This window comes from Falco peregrinus, chromosome 2, assembly GCF_023634155.1.
Source record: "Falco peregrinus isolate bFalPer1 chromosome 2, bFalPer1.pri, whole genome shotgun sequence".
In the NCBI taxonomy this organism is placed as follows: domain Eukaryota; kingdom Metazoa; phylum Chordata; class Aves; order Falconiformes; family Falconidae; genus Falco; species Falco peregrinus.
The window spans coordinates 30,106,378-30,129,719 of record NC_073722.1 but is presented as its reverse complement, the minus strand read 5'-3'; the positions used below and the strand labels follow the sequence as shown (position 1 = coordinate 30,129,719).

Here is a 23,342-nt window from a genome sequence, read left to right as displayed (position 1 = left end):
GCTTTTTTCCCCCCTCTATAGTTTACTTCACATTTAGAGAAATTGAACATTACTTTAATTAAAAAACAAATCTATAAAATAATGGAGCTGGATGCAGCACTCATTTATATCCCTGCAAATCCAGGAAATCCAGTAGTTGCATATGGAGCATAAATCTAACTGAAATCTGCCTTCCCTCATGAAAATTCATATGCTTTTTAAAGACCTTTCATTAATTTTTCCTTCTGATTTTAAGCATAATCTGTCATTTCTGCATGATTTTGAATGGATAAATTTTTTTGTTAGCATCTGGGGGGGGGGGGGGGAAGCCACTCTGTAAAAGACCTTTCATAACAGATTCTACAGAATAGTGTCTTTAAAAAAAAAAAAAGAAGAAAAAAAAAAGAACACTTAAAACTTAACCATTGTGACTTGTAAGAAATATATATACACTGCAAAAATCCTAGTAAACTGAATCACAACCACTTTTACTAAATGTTAGTTTTCATCATTCTTTATAAATGTGAGAACTTAGAAATGCTGATGGAACCATGCCTGTGCAAAAACTTTTTATTTTTAAGAGACCTCAAATATTACCTAAAGAATAAGCAATTATAATCATGTGAGGTTTAAGCACTGTTATCCAACATAGATTATTTTTGCTCTTGTAGTAACTTTTACAGTGTATTATGCAGTTCAAAATTCTCACAGAGAGCAAAAGAGAGGATTTAAACAAAGTAACTGGTTCCATGCTTAGCTAGCATTCAGTTAAATAAGCACAGATGCAGTTGTTATCTGCTTAAGAGTAAATCTGTGGTTTCCCTATTTAAACTCTTCAGTTTAAAGGTCCATCAGAAATGCTGTTGCTGCAATGAATAATTTAATCACTTCTGCCTATTACATGCTACTACTACACGGCAAATGTATTTGCAAAGCAGTGAAAGGCAGCAGACAAGTGTCAGCACTCCCTATAATTCAGGCGACCTCCCGGTACAGTCACTGCAACGAGCGAAGGGAGCTCGGAAGCGGCCGGAGGGAGGTGGCGGTGGGGAAGGGAGGTCAAGAGATCACAGCAGATTGCACCAGATCAGCACGACACTTTCGAAAGATGAAAGGTCAACGCGGGGCTCAGTGCTGTGGTGGTGTCATTTCATCTGTTTGTCCCTTGGTGGAGTTCTTGAGTTAGTTTCTCCCTTCCGTCAAATGGCTTTAACTGCTTCTTGTGGGGGTTTTGTCCTTGTTTTTACCCTGCTTTCAAATTTGCTGTCATGTTTACCGTATTTAACCTTTTCCTCGTATTATTATGAATATGTTACTTTCAAGCCCACCTGATTTATTTATTTTTTCCTTCGGGAGCTTTTTCGATTGTGTGCGTGCCAACAGTAGTACATAGTATATATTTGTTAATGTATAGAATGGTATAGTTATGTAAATTATCTGTCTCTCTTTAACCCGAGATGGATTCCCACTGCACATCCCAGAAGTAATTTTCCAGTGAGAGCCACCGACATTCCTGAACTGCGAAAAACAAATTGTCCTGGGCTGAAAGCTCCGACTGCCTCGAGTTCGGGCGCCGGCGGTAGCTACGGGGCTCCGCCACGAAATGCAAATGAAGTAGCCATTAATTGTATTTGCATATTTTAGCGATGACCCCAGCTTTTCAATCCACAAAGACAACAAAGCTCCGCTGCACAGCATCGAAGAGGGAGCTGGGGGGGGGGGGGGCGCAAGAGGAGCTGGGGAAGCTCCCAGGCTGCTTTAGGATTTCCCACGTAAAGCACGCTGCGAATGTCAGCAAGACGGATTCCTTCCCACATGCAAGATGCCACCGCGGTGGCCTTATCAGATGTTCCCTTTAAGGACACAAGCTCTTATTCCCCCTCTGTATATCTCCAGCACCTCGGGCTATTTTATTTATTACAGCCGATTACATTTGTGATCCCGCTTCCCACTTGATCTCGCCAGATCAGGAGGACAAATGCCGTGTCGTGTCTGAGCGTTGTGGCCGTCTGTGTGCGTCTGGGCGAAGGGAGGGCGCCGGGAGGGGACTTGCACTGCGCAACAGATTTGACCAAGAGGGGCCCAGCCTCCCCCGCCCGAGAGCGCTGCGCTGGTTCCTACTGGCGCCCGAGCAGATGGGCGAGCACTGGCTGCGGAGGACCGGGAGCCCGCGGTGCCGGCGGGAGGGTGCGGGGGTGATTCCTCTCCCCCCCCCCGCCAAGGAGCGGGATGCCGGGGCGGAGGGCGGCCAGCAGAGCCCCGGCCCCCTCCCGGCAGCCAGGGCACGTGGACCTGGAGCAGCGCTGCCATTCCACCATGCAGCGCACGTCGGGCCCATTTCCCACGCCGGTCGCCTGCCCTGGGGGAGGAAAGGAGGAGGAGGGGGGAGGAAGGGGGGAATCATAGGGAAGGGGAGGGAGGGGGGGCCGTTACCTCTGCTCCGAAAGAGGAACCAATCCACTGTGAAGGACGCAGCACTACCGAGCAGGAAAGACATTGTACATTCAGAGAGAGATTGCATGTGAAGACACTGCAAAAAAGAAAGAAAGGGAGGGGGGTTGGGGGACGCAGACCGCATGTGAAAGGCATAGTGTGTGTAAGAGAGGCCAGCGCGGGTAGAAGGGGAAGGGGGGAGCGATTGCACATGGCAAGAGAAAGAAATCACTCATTCGCTCGAAAGAGGCTATCGCAAAGCAGACCGTGGTAGAAGTAGACATGGGAGACAACGGGGAGGGAGACGCAGGCAAAAGGCGAGGTATCCATGCCGCGCAACAGCACAGAATCTGATTAAAGTTTATGGCAGGGACGTTAAAAGCCCTTTTATCCCGCCCCTCCCCTGGCGAATACATTAAGTTTCCTGGCTGAGTTTAAAAGCACAAAGGGAAGGGAACAGCGGGAGCTTGGGGTTGCGGTTGTATTGCTAGTGCAGGAAGCCAGTGTAATGCAGTATGCTGGTATTGCTACGTACTGGTGTGTCTGGATCGTACACTGTGGGCAAAATTTCCTCCTCTCAGAGTTCCAGAACAGCGAGGGGGAATTTTGATAAATTCAAGTTGCTTGGCAAATATAATAGGGATTTGGTATTAATCCTACTTAAACCGCTGCGAAGACGCTGAGCTCCCGAGCCCCCCGCCTCCGTCCGGGACTGCGGCGGTGAACACTGAGCCTGCGCCGAGCCGGGTTTTCTCGCTGATGCTGCAGATATAAAGCCGAGTGTCTCCAGCATCGGGGGGGAGGGGGGGTGGGGGGGGAGGAGGTGGCGGGTAGAGGTTGGGGGGTGGTGGTGGTGGAATGCTGTTCTGGCGAGGCAGGGAAAGCGGCCGGGGCCGGGAGCGGTCACTCGCTCCATAGCGCCGACTTCATGCGGCGCGACTCTGCCCCTCCGTGCCTCTGGCCTCCCCAAGGAAAGAGGTGGCAACCTTCCCTCCCTCCCACATGCACTCACCGCCCCAAAAGACAAAGGCACGCTGCGACCGCTGCTTTGAACCACCTCAGCATACCCGACCGCTTTCCGCTCAAGTGTGTCATCGCGATGAAAAACAGGCATTTCACTACATTCGCCTGCATGCATCTTTATTCAAAATAACCATTTGAAACCAGGCATGTACGCACGCACACGCACAACTGGCAACAACTTGTTTTCCCACATGTGTTCACGGGGGGGGAGAGAGAGCAACTGGATTCCTACACCCCCCACCCCCACCCCCGCTGCGCACCCACATGAGCGTGCACCCCACACCCCACCCCCGTTCTGTTCCCACTGGCTGCCCCATGCTCGCCCAGATCCTCCCTCTCCTGCCAGCCCCCCGCAGTCTCCCTCTTTTCCCTCCGGGATCCGGGTGGAGAGGACAGGTACAGGAGCCAGGCATCACCCAGGGCGCAGGGGCAGAAGCACACAAAAGCCGTAGGCAATTAAATGGCTCAAAGTCAAAAGGAGAATAAACTAGGGACGATAGCATAAACAAAGTTGAACGGAGAGCTTTAACATTGAAGTTTATTTCCCACTTACCCAGGTAGGTGACGCTACATTTTAGCAGTCATCGAAGCAGCAAGTCTGTTCGGAAATAAATCTGTCACTTCTTACATGCGTTTATTCTTACTAACCCTCTCGCCCCCTTCCTGACTTCCTGATCATCTTCTCCCGAGGGATTTTTTTTTTTTTTTTTTTTTTTTCCTCCTAGGAAACCCGCAAACACGCTGAAAAGTCACGTTCAAATCATGAACACAAAGACCAAAAGGCTCAAACAGCACTGGGAAAGAGGACGAAAGTCTGAGATCTAAGGCAGCCCCCCATCCTCCCTGGAGTTTTATGCAGTTACAGTGACTGCAGCTATTTCACAAAAGCACCGCCACGACAGGGGAAGGTGGGAATCTGTGGGAAACGAGTTTTCTTACCAGCGTGATTCCGCAAAATGTAGAGCCCCGAACGTGCACAAGCTCTGCCATAAAAAAAAAAGGCGAATAAACATTTGCTTTAAAAATCGTTGCTCTATTCACAGTCTACAGCGGAGGTGGGGAGGGAAGGGGTAGGAGAGAATCGCTACAGATCACGGATTTGAGAAGGCAACAGCAGCAACACTCGGGCGTGTAATGAGAATCGGTTTTGAGGACTGAACTGGTGTTTTGTGATGAGCAGCTATCCCACTTGCAGCACTAGCAGCAGCAGAGGCAGAGGGTAAGGCTGGGCTTTCTGGAGTGCAGCGCTTGACTCGTCCTCCCTCCCTCCCTCCCTCCCTCCCTCTCGCTCTCTCTCTCTCTCTTTGCTCTCCCTCTTTCTCTCTCTCCCTCTGTCTTTCTGTGTGTATGTAGCGCAGGCGGCTCTGCTGCTGCAGCGTCAGGGAAGAGCTACCGAGAGAGGCTTCAGCAGCTCCCACCACTTTGGGCAAACTTGCCGGTTTACTGCTTCTTTTTTTTGTTTCCGAGTGGGAAGCTTCTCAGTTGCCATTCAACATTTTAAAGCACAAGCCGCTCTGCCGTGAAAGCGCCTGATCCACACTTCTCTGAAAGACACAGGAGGGAATACACAATTGCAGATTTCACCCGCCGTGGCGGTGCAGATCACAGGAAACAACTGACTGATACAATTTATTTGCAAATAGAACTCTGCTTTGGTGGTTTTGTTTGGGGTTTTTTTTGGTTTTGGTGTTCTTTTTTTTTTTTTTTTTTTTTTTTTTTTTTTAAATCGCGTCGCGGCTCTTTTCCCCTCCCCTTTGCCATTCCGCTTATATGGATGTAATTCAGAATCTGTGTTAATTCACGTGGGGGATCCAGTTACATCTTGTTCCACTCCGGGTGTATTTACGAGAGACCAATATTCGCTTTTGGACACATAGTTTTGTTGCTAACCTTTGAACTGAAAGGATCAAGTTCAGATCTGGTTACCTGCATTGGGACGGGAAGGAAGAGGAGACACAGAGAGACTGCAATCTCATTTGTGAATCGCTCTCAGTGCTGCAGATCCAGATTGCTATAACACATGCAGTCCAAATGCAGGTAAGGCACACACACAAACTGCGGATGCAAAAACAAACTTGGGACTGTTGTGTGTCTATGTTCATATCTACAGCCTTGCAAATTCTGGGCAAACGGCTTTTGCAGTTTCTGTATCGTTGCTTTGTGACTAATGACCTTGCGCAGAGTTGTTAAAAAAAAAATCCGCTCCGGAGAAAGAGCTGAACATTTTAGACGATCTCTGAAGATGGATTTGGGTGCTTTTCTGCCAACCAAAGGGGATATTCTGTGGACTGCTCTGTAATACACGGGGTTCTTCTCCTATCAACTGTGCAGCTACCGACGTTATTGGGATTTTTATTTTTTCCTTTAATTTTTTTTTTTTAAGAACTGCCCATTGCTAAGAGGATTTGGAGTTTTCACGGACACAAGCCCTTTGAATAAAGCGAATCACATATACCCCCTCCCTCCCCCCCCTCCCTCCGCCGTGTGCAGAGAGGGGCAGAATGCCTTGGTCATAAACGGCTGAGAGAGAGAAAAGAGCGAGCGTGTGTGAATTGTAGTTAACTCCAGTGTCGAAGAAGACGACCTGGGGGGCTTCGAATCGCACAGTGCTGCTTCTGCTTTTATTGCAAACCTTGCAAAGTGGTTACAGTAAAATCAGAGAGGAGGAGGAGAAGGGGGAGGAGGAGGAAAATCCTATCCTATCTACCGAGATGAATCTTTAAACAGCAAAATACACTGTCCCGTGAACTGCAAGCATATCGCAACTGGAAGGCAGGGAGAGCAGCAGAGGAGCCAGCAGCAGGGTTTTGACCACCAATTGCACCAGACATGAGACAATAAGTTTCCAGGAGCAGAAGGAATTTATAATTGATCACCCGGACGCTCAGACGCTCTGTTGGCTTATCAGGGGATTTTACTGCGGGGCAGGTGGGAGTGGGGGGGGGGGGGGGGGCGGTGTGAGGAAGATGAGGAAGATGCGGACTCTCCTTGGCTTTGTGCATTGCTGCTGTTGCTTCTTGCTCCTCCTGCCTCCGCCGCTCTGGGTCAGCCTGGCAGCGGCCAAGCAGCTCCTGAGGTACCGGCTGGCCGAGGAAGGACCCGCCGACATCCGCATCGGCAACGTAGCTTCCGACCTGGGAATCGTGACGGGCTCCGGAGAGGTGACATTCAGCCTGGAATCGGGCTCCGACTATCTCAAGATCGATAACATGACCGGGGAGCTGAGCACCACGGAGCGGCGCATCGACCGCGAGAAGCTGCCGCAGTGCCAGATGATCTTCGACGAGAACGAGTGTTTCCTGGACTTCGAGGTGTCGGTCATCGGTCCCTCGCAGAGCTGGGTGGACCTCTTCGAGGGTCGGGTCATCATCCTGGACATCAACGACAACACCCCCACCTTCCCTTCCCCCGTCCTCACTCTTACCGTGGAGGAGAACCGGCCCGTGGGGACCCTCTACCTGCTCCCCACTGCCACCGACAGGGACTTCGGACACAACGGCATCGAGCGCTACGAGTTGCTGCAGGAGCCCGGCGGGGACGGCGGCCGCCGCGGTGGCGGCGGCGGGGGGGGCTCCGCTTCGGCGGCCTCCGAGAGCGCCCCCTACCCCGGCGGCAGCAAGCGGCGGCAGGAGGCGGACGCGGCGGCCCGCAGCAGCGTCTTCGAGCTGCAGGTGGCCGACACCCTGGACGGGGAGAAGCAGCCGCAGCTGATCGTCAAGGGGGCGCTGGATCGGGAGCAGCGGGACTCCTACGAGCTCAGCCTCCGCGTGCGGGACGGCGGCGAGCCGGCGCGGTCCTCGCAGGCTATCCTGAGGGTGCTGATCACCGACGTGAACGACAACAGTCCCCGCTTCGAGAAGAGCGTCTATGAGGCAGACCTGGCAGAGAACAGCAGCCCTGGGACCCCCATCCTGCAGCTGCGAGCTGCCGACCTGGACGTGGGGGTGAATGGGCAGATCGAGTATGTCTTCGGGGCAGCCACAGAGTCAGTCAGGCGCCTGCTGCGGCTGGATGAGACCTCGGGCTGGCTCAGCGTTTTGCACCGCATCGACCGGGAGGAGGTGAACCAGCTTCGCTTCACCGTCATGGCCCGAGATCGGGGCCAGCCCCCCAAGACAGACAAGGCCACAGTCGTGCTCAACATCCGTGATGAGAATGACAACGTGCCCACCATCGACATCCGGAAAATTGGGCGCATCCCACTCCGGGACGGGGGTGGCTAGCGTGGCTGAAGACGTTCTGGTAGATACCCCCATTGCCCTGGTGCAGGTGTCGGACCGGGACCAAGGTGAAAACGGTGTGGTAACCTGCACCGTGGTAGGTGATGTGCCCTTCCAGCTCAAGCCAGCCAGCGAAGGCGAAGGGGAGCCACAGAACAAGCGGAAGTATTTCCTCCACACCTCAGCCCCTCTGGACTACGAAGCTGTCCGTGACTACAATGTGGTGATTGTGGCTGTGGACTCGGGCAGCCCCAGCTTGTCCAGCAACAACTCCTTGCTGGTGCGGGTTGGGGACACTAATGACAACCCTCCCATGTTCAGCCAGGCTGTGCTGGAGGTCTCGTTCCCAGAGAACAACTTGCCTGGTGAGAGGGTGGCCACAGTGGTCGCCACGGATGCGGACAGCGGCAAGAACGCTGAGATCACCTACTCCCTGGAGGCCTCGCCCCTCTCCTCAGAGGCGCCAAGCGGCATCTTCAGCATTGACCCTGACTCCGGGGATGTATCGGTGCAGGCAGTGTTGGACCGCGAGCAACGTGACACCTATGAGTTCCAGGTGACAGCCCGGGACAAGGGTGTGCCATCATTGCAGGGCTCCACCACAGTGGTGGTGCGGGTTGCGGATCGCAATGACAATGAACCGCGCTTCATGCAAGACGTGTTCACTTTCTACGTGAAGGAAAACCTGCAGCCCAACAGCCCTGTAGGCATGGTGACTGTGATGGACTTCGACAAGGGCCGCAATGCTGAGCTCAGTCTCTCCATTCAGCCCGGTGACCATGACCAGGCAGCCAGCATCTTCTCCATCGAGAACGACACTGGAACCATCTTCTCCACTGTTTCCTTTGACCGTGAGCAGCAGACCAGCTACACTTTTAAGGTGAAGGCAGTGGACGCAGGGGAGCCACCACGCTCTGCCACCGCCACTGTGTCCCTCTTTGTGATGGATGAGAATGACAATGCGCCCACGGTCACCTTCCCCAGCAACAGCTCCTACACCATGCTGCCACCCTCCAGCAACATGCGCACCGTGGTGGCCACAGTGGTCGCCACTGATGCTGACACTGGTCTCAACGCAGACCTCAACTACAGCATCATTGGGGGCAACCCCTTCAAACTCTTTGAGATCGACTCGGCCAGTGGTGTGGTATCGCTGGTGGGTAAGCTGGCCCCAAAGCACTATGGCCTGCATCGCCTCGTGGTGCAGGTGAATGACAGCGGGCAGCCGCCCCAGTCCACCACTGCCCTGCTCCATGTCTTTGTCAACGAAAGCCTGTCCAATGCCACTGTAGTGGAAAGCCAGGTGGCTCGCAGCCTCCACACGCCCCTGGCCCAGGACATTGCTGGTGACCCCAGCTACGAGCTGAGCAAGCAACGGCTAAGCATAGTCATTGGCGTGGTGGCTGGCATCATGACCGTCATCCTCCTCATCTTGGTGGTGGTTATGGCGCGTTACTGCCGCTCCAAGGGCAAACATGGCTACGAGGCTGGCAAGAAGGACCACGAGGACTTCTTTACCCCACAGCAGCACGACAAGGCCAAGAAACCCAAGAAGGACAAGAAAGGCAAGAAGGGCAAGCAGCCTCTCTACAGCAGCATTGTCACCGTCGAGGCTTCCAAGCCCAATGGGCAGCGCTACGACAGCGTCAATGAGAAGCTCTCGGACAGCCCTGGTATGGGGCGGTACCGCTCGGTCAACGGCGGCCCAGGCAGCCCCGACCTGGCCAGGCACTACAAATCGAGCTCTCCGCTGCCCACCGTCCAGCTGCACCCGCAGTCCCCCACCGCCGGCAAAAAGCACCAGGCTGTGCAGGACCTGCCCCCGGCCAACACCTTCGTGGGCGCTGGCGACAACATCTCCATCGGGTCGGACCACTGCTCCGAGTACAGCTGCCAGGCCAGCAGCAAGTACAGCAAGCAGGTAAGAGCGCTGTGCCCCGCGCCCCCCCTTGCCGCGGAGCCCCCGACCCGCACGCACACACATACACCGTGGGCGGGGAGGGGCGCTGCCCGCTTCCCCCCGCCTCCCGCACCCGCACAACCAGACACGACCGTCAGATCAATGACCCGTTCAGCCTGGCATCCCCCACCTCCACCCCCCGCTGGCAGTCAGGTGCCCGGACCAGCACACAGCACGCAGGAAGGAGAGTCAGATCTTTATTACTGTTGTTACTCCCTCCCCTTTCAGAGCCGTGCAGCCGCACCGACTGGGTCGCCGGCGGACCCGCCCCGCCGAGGCGAGGAGGCGGCGGGCGCGGCGCTCCCCCCGCAGGCGCAGCGGCGGCCGGGCGCGGGGCTGGGGGCCGGGCCGGGGGCTCGGCTGGCAGGGCAGGCAGCGAGCTGCAAGGCGGCGTGAGATGCTTTTATCAGCCGCCCCCCCGCAAGCCAATCCCGGCGGCTGGGGGGGGGGGGGTCCGGACCCCCCCCCCTCCGGCGGAGCCGCAGCCACCCGGCCGCCCCCGGCCCCGCTCCCGGCCCCGCTCCCGCCCCCCCCCCCCCCCCGCGGTGCTTCCTTGCCCAGCCTTAGAAACAGCCAGCGCCGGCAGAGGAGGAAAGTTTCGCCTCAGGAGCCAGATGCTGTGGGGAAAGGGGGCTGCTGCCGGCCTGCAGCCGTGGGCGAGAGTGCGTTTGCAGCAGCGGCGCTGAAGCGTTAATGGCTGTAATTACCACGTCTTTCATTAGGACCAAAAATGCTTAAATAATCTGGAAAGCCTATCTGCGGTCTCATTTACGCCACAGTGATTGCAGTCTTTGCAGCAGTTGCTCTGAATACATGTAAATGTTAGCGAGCCTAGAATCGCACCCAAGTATGTTCTCATGTCGTGTCCCCCCCCCCCCCCCCCCCCGCATATCACGTGAAATTCATTCATTCAAGATGAGAGGCCTTAATTTGCCAGCTCAGCTGCTGCATAGCTCCGTCTGCAGCGAGTGCGACAGTCGTGAGCCTTCTCAGAGCGAGGTGTGCTTTCAGGGGTGCCACAAGTGACTGGTTTTGATCTTGGCTGTGCTGGCACAGGTCGGTTCAGTGGAGCTCCGATAGCCTAAAACTGGTGATGGTAAGGACTTCTTTACAGTCCTTGAAATAACATAGGGATACCACAAAGAGGAATCGAGCTCTTACATAAAAGCGTCTGTTTTATTTTATAAGACACATATGTAGCCTGAAGAGAGGTCGCTTTTCTTTGGGGGAATACTTTTTGGGTGATAGTAAAATGAGATACTTAACACCTGGTGATTTCCATTACATCTTTCCATGTAGGGTAATGCTCTGAGTGTTTCCTCAGCTACAATGCATGTGACACGAGAATCTCCACATAAATGAATTGCTGATTCATGTAAATATAGAGTCGAGTCTGCAACAGGGAAATTCTGACTAGTTTGACAAAAATGCTTTCTTTTCAACTTATTAACATATAAATATGGTGCATTATGGGTTTTTTTTTCTACTTTGAAACATCTGTGAGTCTACTACAATTGAAGTTTTACAATGTGTTGCCAGCATTTGCATTCTGCTTAGAAATACTTAAATACTGTAAAATTATTTGTATGAGCCACTTGGTCTTCCAGATCACCAAAAAAGTGTGATTGATGTACTGTCTTCCAGTATTTCTGCATATGTTGTTTTACAAGTGATACAGACTTACAGAATGTTTGACACGGTAGTTTCTGGGTGATACATTTCATTAACCCTCTTCCGGAGAGTACATTACCATTTCAGTTTGAAAATAGTCTGTATAAAATACAAAGTCCTAAGGAAGTTCATAAACTCACATCTACTAAGGCTTATTAAGCACATAGTAATGATGCTGTTTTAGTTAACACTGGAATAGCAAAGTAGCCAGTGGATCATATGCTAATCAGATACTACTTCTTTCTTGATGCTGCAATTCATATCAACATATGAATTATAAACTGTCAAAGTGTGATTTATTTTCAGCGTAGAAGAATGACTTGCATGCTAAGTATAGGAATGGTAAAGGATTACACCATACAAATTGCTATTTTGCTTGATAAAAAAAAACTTATTTAAGATTATATCACAGAAATATGTTTTGAATTACTTAACATTTTTCAAGGATATGTTTTGATATACAATACATCAGAGGATTTCTTGGTAGAGGAAAATGGCATTATTACTTTTACTTGCAACAGTCAAACCAAAAGAAGTACATGCTGGATTGCTCCGTTATTTATCTAGTTTCTTACAAAACCAGTTTCTCATTGTCAATGATTTTCCTGTGCTAAATACTTAGTTATGAAGGTTAGTTTAACCAAGTAGTTTAGAGCCAATATTCTAATGCCTTGTCTTCTTATTTTAAAACGTGTAACAAGTGTGCAAATACTTTCAAAGCATGCACATAGGTTGAGGAAAGTGTCCAAGAAAACAGTAAAGGTAGTGCTAAATAACAGACTTTGTAGGAGAGATTATCAGGCACAAAACTGTTACCCTGCTTTTCTAACGGTACTTGCCAGCTTGGTGCTGAGTGATACTTACATAGTTCTATTCATGCTTTTGCATAATAGTGGGTACATTAAGACTTATTTGCATAAAAAAATGTAGACTTTTCACATCTCAAACATTGACAATGGAGCATTTCTCTGTTTATCACGCAAAACACATGAGGATTTTTAACACTGAAACCATGTGGAGCTCATGTTCAGCACATTGCAAATGCGTCGCATTTCTCTCTAAACAGATAAAGGGTTCTGATGTGGTGTATATCAGATCGTTTCATAGTTCAGCTGTACATGTGAAACAGAATCAGTGGCATATTGATGTAGCCGTGCTAGGGAGACTAGTTGAAATCCCTAAGGCTGCCTTTATTTACTCGTTGACAGTTCCCTTTGTTTTAAGGAGACATTAGAAGGTATATAAAGTTTTAAAACAAATAAGTGGACACAGCAGAATGTAACTGCTCTAAGTTACTGAGGATGAGAGCAATACTAATTTCCCATTAGTGTAATTAGAATTCGTAATTGATACTTTCGTATATATACGATATAGCAGTCAGGAAATAGAGTCTCTACTTACATGACCAACTCGTGTACCCCAGTGAATGCAAGTTGGTTTTGTGCCGATTATTTGATACTTTCTTTTTAAGGTAATGAGTTCCTAAATACATCTTGTTTGATACAGTACTGTATAGGGGAACTTCAGTGGGTAAAATGACAATTTCTAACTGTCCTCCTTCTTGACATCAAGTGTTTTATATAATGTTTCAAACTAAATTCTGTATTCAGCAGACTTCTGACAGTTCATTGTCACTTTTTTAGAAGATCTTCCATAAGTGTGACTCCTATTCTGGTCATCTTTAGCATGGTATTACTCTGAAATATTCTTTTAGCCTCCCATTTACCAATTCTCTCCTATTCAATAAAACACTAACATATCTAGTTAATGGCAAACAAATGTTTAAATGACTTAGTATTCCATAGGTCTTAATCACTTGCCAAAAGTTAAAGCTGTGTGGAAGTCTTTTGCTGAATGAGGATTAGTTTAAGCAAGTGTTTTTCTGGATCACAGATTTAAAACCTGAACCCTCCAGGTGCTGCACGGTGCCTGTGTGGAGCCTGGATACTACTAACTTCCAGCAAAGACAGCCAAAGATAAGAAAGCTCAGTGCCTAACAGGAGTCGCTTAGCAGCTTGGAGGGTTGCATCCTTAATCATAATTGTAATAATAGATTTTAATTTTAAACAATTGTTTATTTTTTATGTTAGTTTCAGATTTATTTTTATAATATATGCTGTTTTTTCCACTTTGTTTCGCAATGCAAAATAGTGGGATACAAGGTTTATCTCACTGAGGCTTTTAATCAAGAATGTGAGATTAGCATGTTAACAACCACTGTTTGAAGAACAGGCCCTTTAAACCCTTTTTTATGTTTATATGTTTACATTTTCTGGCTATCATATTCTCTTGGTTTCTTTTTTACTTGCTTTGCTCATCAAACAATGATTATTAACTAGGTAAAACACTGCAGTTGTGGTGCTGTTGGTTTTGGTAGGTTTTTTGTTGGTTTTGGTTTTAGGGTTTTTTTTAAGTGATATTGGTTACCATTGGTAGAATTAGCAGAACTAGTACGGGAATTTCTGAGCAGCATTATTTATTTGCTTTGGGTACTGGCTTCCTGGCCAATTCTGTAATCCTTTATGAATTATCCCTATGCCTTTTCTTATTGGAAATGTACTGTTCAGTGATGTTTATCATACCAGAGTATGCTGATGTACTAGTCAGAACTAGATGCATTTCCTGTAAAGTCTTATTTCCATGAAAGTGAAATATGTAGAAATTAATTTCTGAAAAAAATCTATGTACCCTAGCCAGTTAATTTGTTTCCTGACACTTCAAACATTAATCAGTCTGTTGCAATGTAGAAGCATTTTTACTAGTTGGTTATCATGTATGTGAATTGTTTTTATAAGCTAAGTTGGTCAATTTCCTTATAAATAATACACATATAACCAGCAGCCTTAATAGGACCCAAAATCCATCCATTAAGGGAGCAACCAGTTTAACCATGCAAGAAAGCATCATCTTTTTTCTTGCTTATGTACAGACACACGGATACATGCAGACCCTTATCTCAAAGACTGCTTTTTTATAATCACAAACCAACTCTCAAGAATCAAATTTCACAGCTTCCAGCTAAGCAAATGTCCTACAGTATAATAATTGTAAAAAATAACAATGTTATGGCAGCACTAAGTGCAACGCAGAGAAAAAAAATGAGAACATTGTCATCGAGTATAAACATTTACATTGGCGACTTTCATGCATTTAATGCTATTTGGTGCAAAGTGTACAGAAGTATATTTAAATTTTCTGTTCTCAATTTGCATTATATTAAATACTTTACAATTAGTTTTTAAAAGTGACCCACATTTGACCTTCAGTAACAAATTATGATGAAAGAGAGGCTAATTAAACATGAAAAAGATGGATTGTTGATGCTTTAATTATCTGTATTTAACACAAAGTATTCCACTGCTAAGTGCAGCCTTTATTTTTTCCCTCTTCAGTAAAATCATCTTGTAGAGTGCACAAATGACTAAGTTACCACTGAATCATTCTGCATTCCCAGGAGATGCACAGAGCCAAAAGGGACAGGATCTAAGTGAAGGAGGATTCATGCTCTGAATAAGTAAAGAACTGTACTATTATAGGCAAGGGGTAGCAAGCAACATCTTTAAAAGGATAGAATCTGATTTATCAACTCGGACAGCTCCCTGGCATTGTACATACTGATATGAACCTGGGTTATAACCATGGTTAGCAGTCTGACTATTGTTGTGTCAGTCTTCATAACGTAGCAGTGTATTTCTGAGTGTTTCCTCTCTCTCATGTTTAATTGCCCTGTTTTCTACTATTTGCGATATTTCCTGGTTTGACCAACTGTCAGCTGTGCGTAAGGGAAACACCTGTCCTGCAGCTTCAGGCACTTTTTCCCTTTATGAATTTTCTTTCAAAAGTTTTACGACATTTACATAGCTAGTGATCTGCTGGGCAGCTTTGAGATGTAAAACTTACTGGATTGGTTTTGCATTGAAATATAAAAGAAAAACAACAGACTTCAGAAGTAGTTAGCATTGTGCTTATAAGTCAATTAACTAAATCCTTCACAAGCACTGTAAATTCTGCTATATTTGCTGAACATTTTAGTATTTAATTCCTAATCTTAACAGGACACAATTTTAATTTTCTTTGACTATATATACAGGAAATATTGATATGGACATATGAGCAATTCAGGACAGTTTGTAGCAGGCTGGCTTTCTAATTTTTCTAAACAAGTTTGCTTCCAACAGATCTTTAGAAACTCTTAACAATGCAAACAACTTTTTTAAGGATTAGGTTGCATGGAATATGTTCTGTGTAATTTTTGATCTGCATTTCTCCATTTAAACAAAAATATTTACATTTTTAGGTGTTTTCATCTCACTGTATACTCAGGCAATGCTATTTCTGTAATTTTCTGCCCTGATTTTTCTTTCCTAGAAGAGCAGATTTGTTGTATGTCCATCATCAGATTTTGGACTTTGCTAGCATATACTATATATTAATAAATAATTACACCAGCAAAAAAATAGACCAACAGTTACTATTCAGAATAAAAATAACATTTTAAATTTTTATTGTTTTTGTTTATAAATTTGCATTATTCCAATTTTTGAATCAAGACTAAAAGAAAACTTCGCATTTATATGGGTGTGTGTCAAGTTTATTGATTATGTAGTTTAATGGAAAGTATGTTGGTAATGTGGACCATGCAGTTCAAGTTATTTTAACAGTGCATGGCCTTGTAGTAGTATAAGGAGAACATTTAAAATGCTGTTATTAAAAATATTTGAAATTATTTTCTTACAGTCAATCTTACTATACGCAGTCCTACCAAGCCTTGCTAGCTTCCTATCCTGCAAAATGCATGTCACTAGATAAATAGTAAAAATAAAATTCACCTATATCCTTTATACTTTCATGTTTTTTCTTATTTATACTAAGTTATACAGCTTAAAATTTCAAATAATTTGTGAATCTAAGGTCTGAGTAAAACAGCAGATGAGATAAAATCACAGGGTCTCTTTGAGTTTTGACTTATGAAAAAAGGGTCTAAGGAGAAGGGAGAGAACACGCATATTATGGAAAAGCTAGGACTGTCTTCCATATACTTCAGACAACAGAGACTTCTCAAGGTCACTTTTATTTTGCTGTTGTGGGTGACAAAATATCACACTAATGCTGGAGTAACTAAGGTCAGTTGGGGCATCTAAAATGTGATTTACAACAACAGAAGATGACAAAGGAGGATTTAAAACTGCCTCACTTCTTATTTTAGTGCAATTTCCTCTATAAATATTTAACTGAGAGCAGGTCGTGAACATATGTCAAAATCTCAAAACGCAATGATGTCAGTGACATACATTGGAGTTGTCCAACTGTGTGGAACTGTGCTTAACAGGAGTTGTGCTCATTCTTATATGCCCATTTTCACTGAAAAGAGTTGTAAAATCACAGTTAAGATCAGTTTCTGACTGTATTCAAAAATAGGGAATAACTTTTATATAAAACATATACGAGCAGGTGTGGAGGAGCCCCCCCCCCCCTTTTTTTTTTTTTTTTTTTTTGTGAAGGAGAAGATGGGAAAACGAGTAAAAGTTTTGGGGTTTAGAAGTTTGAATAGAACTAATACTCTGGTCACATTTAAAACTGAAAGTATGTAAAAGTGATGTGCTTTCTTTTTTTAATGTTTGCATCAATCAGACAATTCTCTCATTTAGGTAACACAGATGTTTTGTGATCATTAGCTTGTAAAATGCTGCAGCTAACCCCAAAAGTATAGTTTAATTTTACTCAGAGTGGATCACAAATAACACAATTATTAGAAGATGAAGAAAGGCATTATGTTCATTGTTCAAAACTTAATTTACCTTTCTAACTACTGACAAAAGTTAGTTTATTTTTTTGAAGGCAAACATTGTTCTGTCAGATGAGATTTTCTTACAGATTTTATGTTCTGAATCAAACAACCTAATGGCTGAGCTTGTAATCCTTGAATGAAAGAACTGTGTTGTTGCAGGCAGCATTCTTGGAGTATTAGGAAGCAACAAAATTAATATTTATCTAAGTATTTGATATAGGGTCTTTTATTATCTACAGATAATGTGAAGTCAGATTAAAGATAATGTAAAGGCAGGTTTTTAAGACTAGGTACAGAAGGTAGGTACTAGCTGACGTGCTGAAAATCACTCATCGAGTATGTGGTGGAACTAGAATACAGAAATACTGATTCCATCTGCCAAAAATTCAGAGACCATTTTAACTTGCAGCCATGTCTGAACCAATTCCTTTATGGTACCATGTTTTAAGTAAGAAGATATTTGTTAACTGGAAGGATAAAAATTCCTGCATTGCATAGTCACACAATGATTATGCAGAATCCTCCATAAACTTCCTGAAAAGTAGTTTCTTGTCTGAGGTTGTAGCCAGGAAATATGTGTCTTTTGTGATATGTGCCAAGTATTTTCTTTGTGGTAGCACTTCTCAGAGAGAAGTGGGAGGGGCTGCTATAATTTATCCTGTCTATCCATGTATAGATGTCAAGGACTTCTCAGCCCTGGAGCAGTGTAAAATGAGAAGTAGCCTCTATTTCCTTTGGATACCAAGTCCATGTGAGGCAGAATTGCTTTAACACACTCTTAGAGACCTATCTTTGGGGAAAGTATCTTTTATCAGGACAATGCTTTTACACTGATACAACTTGATGCAGAATCGCGTTTCTGAGTTCAGTGTTATGCTGAAAAATGAACCAAAGGAAATTATGGAGACTGTCACGGTGTTCTGGATGTGATGCAGCTATCTAAACATATGCATCCTAGTGTCACTTCAGGTATCCTAAAGTTTCTGAGATGTCTGCATAGAGCTGTGCAGACAGTGTATGATGCAAGACATGGGTGTCTTCTGGGATACTTTTTTGTAGCGGCAGCTCAAGGCTAAACAAGAAAGCAATCACTAAATCCTTCAGTTTACTTAAAGAAATAATAATTAAAATCAAGCACTCTGTGAATGTAGTGCATTTTAGCAAGGTAGAAAATTATTTTTCCAGTAAGTACTTAAGTATTGGTTTGAAATTTGTGTGCCATACGCATACCTATTAATAGAATAAGCATGTGCAAATATATGTTCACATATATACCAATGTTAAGGTGACAAATTAATTTTGAATTGACATAAACTATTTCTGTTTTCACAGAAACAATATTGGCAGCAGTCAGCTTAACTGAATTTCTACTAATCTTCAGACCTCTTGGGCTGATATTTATCTCATATTAGGTAAACTACAGGTAGTTCCACAAAAATCAATCAACTAACTAATATCAGTTGCTGTAAGTTAAATCAGGTGATATAATATTCAGAGACTGCTTTACATGAAAACAAAATACAGATATGGAAGACCAATTTATCAGTCTGGATGTTACACATAAAATCTCTTGCATTTAACTTACCAGCATGTATATATGTATAATTTCCAAAATAACAAGAGTAGGTTTTTCAAGTATTACATCCAAATATAAAATTATCTTCATAAAAAGTTGTGGGAATGATGTGGTTTTAATGATGTTTCAAAAAGTATGATTTGAGTATTAAACGTATTCTTACTAAAACTATTGGTACAGCAAGAGTATATATGACAAACTACTTTTGTTCGGTTACCTGATAGGTCGCTGTGTGTATGTTGTGTGTTACCTTTTGTAGGCATGCTTATGAGAATAACTTGGCCTGAAAATTCGTATCGTAAAACATCAGATGAAATCCGGCCATTTGCTTAGGGAAATCTGTTTTATTTATTTGGGAGTCCTTTTTAAAATATTATAATTAACAAGAGAAAAAACTTCAGTAGTTTGCAAGCTTTCTAAAGATGAAAGACAGGAATGGAAATACAGATAATAAAACAACAGCAAATTAATTACTTCACTTGGCCCCAGCATTTTCACAGTGATATTTTAAGTTCCTGTTTTACTACCTTTACTGTTCACAGCTTTTATGTCTGCTGATTTCAACATACATTTGGTCTCATTCTCCATCATGTCATTCCTGTTCTGAGTGGAGTTATGTTGTTATAAAATTTGAATAATGAAATGGTGAATCAGTTTCCTTATCTCCATCCATGTGTTCTAAACTGGTGATAATGGCATAACATGTGCCCTGTGTAATAATGAGAGAGGATATCCATCATTCTGTTGAATCAGAAAAATGCTATTTTCAATAAGCATGTAATTATCTTCCAGTTGCATCACAAGTTTACAGGACAGTAAACGAGTTTTTTGAGCGAGAAGTATTTGTTTCATTTTCAGGTAATGTTGTGAGTTCTTTTACGGAAGGAATAATTACAGAGGAAACTGGAAATCTCTACTTAAGGCAGGTCACTACATGCTCAGTCACTGAACTGAACCCAGACCTTAGGTAAAATCTGTCATGTACAAATGTAGAAAATTCACTCATCTGACTATATACTGATGATTTTATTCTACTTCCTGCAACTTAAGGGCCTGAATCTATCACTTTATTTTAATAGATTTTTTTTCTGAATACAAATAAAATTTAGCTATTTCTAGGACAGGTGTTAATTCATGTGAGTAAAAGTGACAGCAATGGGTGTGAAACAAAGCAGTACTTGTTTTCATGATGGCTTTCAGCTATGAGTGTTTTTCCTAGAAATTACAACACATAATCTGGGTCACGTTTTTTACACAATTTATTACTATAGACATATAAAATAGAATAGAATAACATATCTGAAATAGCTAATGACAGTGCAGATGGGAGTAGTACTTTATAGGAATGACAAAGAACTACTGCCAAGGTGCAGTAGGTGTTTCACCAGGATGTGGGTTTGTATAATGGATGAGTTCATTCAGTAGGTTCAGGCTTGACGCTGGCAGCTCCATTGAGCAGATACGAAACCAGTATTGGTTGCTGCATCACCATAACTCATAGCGTTTAAATTCTCCAAGTCCGTATGTGGAATTGTATGTTACTAAAAAATTTGCTGCTTGCAGTGTTTTTATGTGCTTTATTACATGAATTAAAATAAAATATGCTAACATACAAGAAAGATTCAGTTTAGAAGTGAAGGAAACATGTAACTGTTTGCAAAATGACACTGACTTTGCTGTTCTGGGTTTTGCAGAGCTCACTGGATGCTTATATAATTTGTCCTATCTTTTTTTGTGCAACACTGGTTCTTTATAAATATTTATGAACTGTTACTAGTATTATGGATCTTTTGGTTGTTCTTTAGTGCAGACGAAAAGATAAGCAACAGTGTGAAATTCCTCTATGCAGAATAAATTAAGAAGATTTTGGTTTTGTTATATTGCAAAATATTTTAGCACTTACGTGATAGTCAAGGAGACTAGAGGATGTTTTATTCAGTCGGCCCTTCAGACACTGCTGAACAAACTGAAAATTCATCTTGGACTTTCTAATACTGAATATTAGTGTACCTTTCTAGGAACCTTGAATGCTAGATTTATGTATTTTTTCTTTATTAATTCTTAAATACATAAAGTGACTGAACTTTTCAAATTATACAGTAACCTTCCTGGAGAATTAACGTTACAGAAATATGAAGGAACTGGCTAAAGTGTTACTCTATCAAATGTTTCTAAAAAGCTTTATGTATTTATAAGACTTCATGATCTACTATTGATGCAAATTACTAAGAATAAAAGGAAATCCATCTGTTATCAAAGAAAAAAAAATAAGTCCAAGGATTTGAAAGATTTAGCATTAAGGACTAAGAATTCATATTTTCTGATGGGTTTATAGTAATAGACAGTAGAAAAGAATTTTTTGGCATTCACAGTGTGGTGGTGTTTTTTTTTAATTGAAAGAAAATGACTTTGCCATAACAGCTTCTCACGTAACATATCCTGTTTCATTTCATAATTTCATATTGTTCACTGAAATGTCTCAATTAAAATATGACCTATGCCATTTCATGTCACGTTGGGCATTACTGGTTTTGTTATTATTACCCTTACATTTAATCAAATTTTCTGTAGCTAAGTAAATAGCATTTCATCAAGAGCTGTTGGTTTTCAGTCAGCTAGGACACAGATTACTGGCATGAGAACAGATCTAAGGCCAGTGTCTCCGATCTGAAACTAATTGTGTGCTGGTAATAGTACTGCCCACAGGCAAATCGTACTTGCTGTCCTGATCTATGATAGATTTTTCTGTACATTAATATTAAATCAGATGGAGACATTTTGTAATACTGTTACAGTTACTATCTTTAACCTTTCCTTTTTAATTTGAAATATACACTGTTTGGAGATACTATCTCCGTGTTCCATTACTGAAAAGAAATGAAGAAAAATCCCAAGAAAAGCAGAACAGCCATGCTTTCTTCTTTAGCTTCTCTGTTGAAAACAATCATTTCTTTAGGCGATAAAGCACTGTTGATACTTACTTCAATATTTACCTGTAAGATCACATATTTTGCTGCTTGGCTCAGAGGAGAGAGGAACGTGTCTGACGAATTGCAGCAGGGAGTAGTGCCTCGCTCTAGCTTGGTGATGTGTGGGCTAGCTGCTCTGGGCACGGGTGCCAGAGTGCTCCGCATCAGCTGCGGACCACATGCTCACTGTAAACAGTATGTGTGTATTACTGCATTAAGCCACTGCAAATATTCACATTTTTCCAGCCTGAAGTTGATGAGGGTGACTACTGGAGCATGTAGGAGCTCTTGTGCTGTACCAGGACTCCGTTCCAGGCTCTTCACAAATGCAGAACTTGCTGTAAGAGCTGCCTTTCAACAGGGGGTATGTGGAGGGTAGAATAACACATGCCGTAGTCAGCACATTATAGTGCTGTGAAAGAAGGCTCTCTTCTGGTCTGTGTACGTTGTTCTTGTGAAATGATTCCAACAGTTCGAAATCTGTTTTTTCACCTTGCTAGTTATGCAAACAGCTCTTCACTTTTTCACTTAAGCAAGTGGGAATTGTTCACTGTCATAACTAATAAATAACAAGAGTACCCAATCTACACAGCATGGAAGTGATAAAAACACATGCTTGTGAGTGCTTGAGATTTCACAGCTATTAATTTTGAACTCTTTCGGTGCAGTTCTCTTTTACAAGAGTGGATGCTGTTAGGGCAGCAGCACAGTGACAATGAAAGATTATGGCAACATGTATTTATCATTATGAGCTTATAAATTCAGTGTTAGAGATGGTCAGAAGATGCCCCTAAACCTCAAATCATAAAATGTATCTTGCCTTTATTGAAAGTTAAACATTTTTTTGTTACTTCTAATAATTTTTAGTACTAATTTAATACTAACATTAATAAGTTTGAGAAGCTTTCTTTGTGTGTAATGAAACGTAGAGCTCTTATCAATGTTAGTGAATTCCTTATATGTGTACTGAGGGAAACTAGGAGTTTATTTGCAGAATGCTATTGTATATACAACATGTATTCACATACGTAAAGGTCCTTTACAAAATGTCAACTAATACTGTACCATATTTGGGATTAAAAAACGTCAGGAGGACACTTAGGCTTCAAAGAACGTTTTTAAAATTTTTAAAGGCACCTTGTCATTTAAAGTCTAAATGACAAGTTTTGCCTAAAAGTATACTCTTCAACTACTTCTACGTAAATCAAAATGTGGTAGATCCATTTTGAGGCTGCAGTATTCACAGTGTGGTACCAGTGGTTCAAATCAGAAACCGCATTTTTAGTTTACAGGTAGAAACAAGGATTTCAGTAATAATTAGGCATCATTCTGAAGCTGTGTACTGTAAGACAGTAGAACACAAAGAATCTGAATGCTGATTTTATAGTATTTATGTTCAAATTTAACAGCTGAAACAGAGAAAAGAAATCCTATGGTATACAGCAGGGAAAGTCCTGAATAAAAGAAGTGATTGAATAAGAACATGTCTAGAAATGTTAACAACTCATTTTTTTAATCTTTATCATTCTAGAGACTCCATCTCCAGCCTTTCTAAAATCCTCACTGGGGTGGTAATTTTTTTCACATTTTCAGACTATTATCAAAGCCACGCTTATCTGGACCAAGGGCATATCTGAGTCCTGGAATGTCTAAAGAAAACATTTTGCTGTCTTTCCTATTTTTGACATAATAGAGATTCAACTCAAACTTTTTAAAAACATAT

The 23,342-nt window shown here is 43.6% G+C and overlaps 1 protein-coding gene and 1 long non-coding RNA gene across 6 annotated transcripts in view; one reads left to right on the top strand and one right to left on the bottom strand.

Annotated features, from left to right (window-relative positions):
* Positions 1–535: 535 nt before the first annotated feature.
* LOC114013816 (uncharacterized) lies at positions 536–4,713 on the bottom strand. 5 transcript variants are annotated; one of them, XR_008745686.1, is made up of 7 exons: positions 4,524–4,713; positions 4,375–4,418; positions 3,989–4,033; positions 3,425–3,899; positions 3,073–3,174; positions 2,413–2,509; positions 536–2,338 (listed from the first exon to the last, which is right to left on the bottom strand). It is a non-coding gene; the product is annotated as an uncharacterized LOC114013816 (long non-coding RNA). The 5 variants fall into 5 exon arrangements; XR_003557028.2 differs by having other exon boundaries at positions 3,425–3,550; positions 4,524–4,689; XR_003557026.2 differs by having other exon boundaries at positions 3,425–4,033; positions 4,524–4,699.
* A 1,203-nt stretch (positions 4,714–5,916) lies between these two features.
* The window catches only part of PCDH7 (protocadherin 7), a 283,205-nt gene continuing 265,779 nt past the window's right edge, over positions 5,917–23,342 (top strand). Inside the window, 2 exon segments of the mRNA XM_055795257.1 lie at positions 5,917–7,646; positions 7,648–9,576. Of these exon segments, the coding sequence (XP_055651232.1) occupies positions 6,402–7,646; positions 7,648–9,576 (3,174 nt within the window). The 5' untranslated portion in view covers positions 5,917–6,401.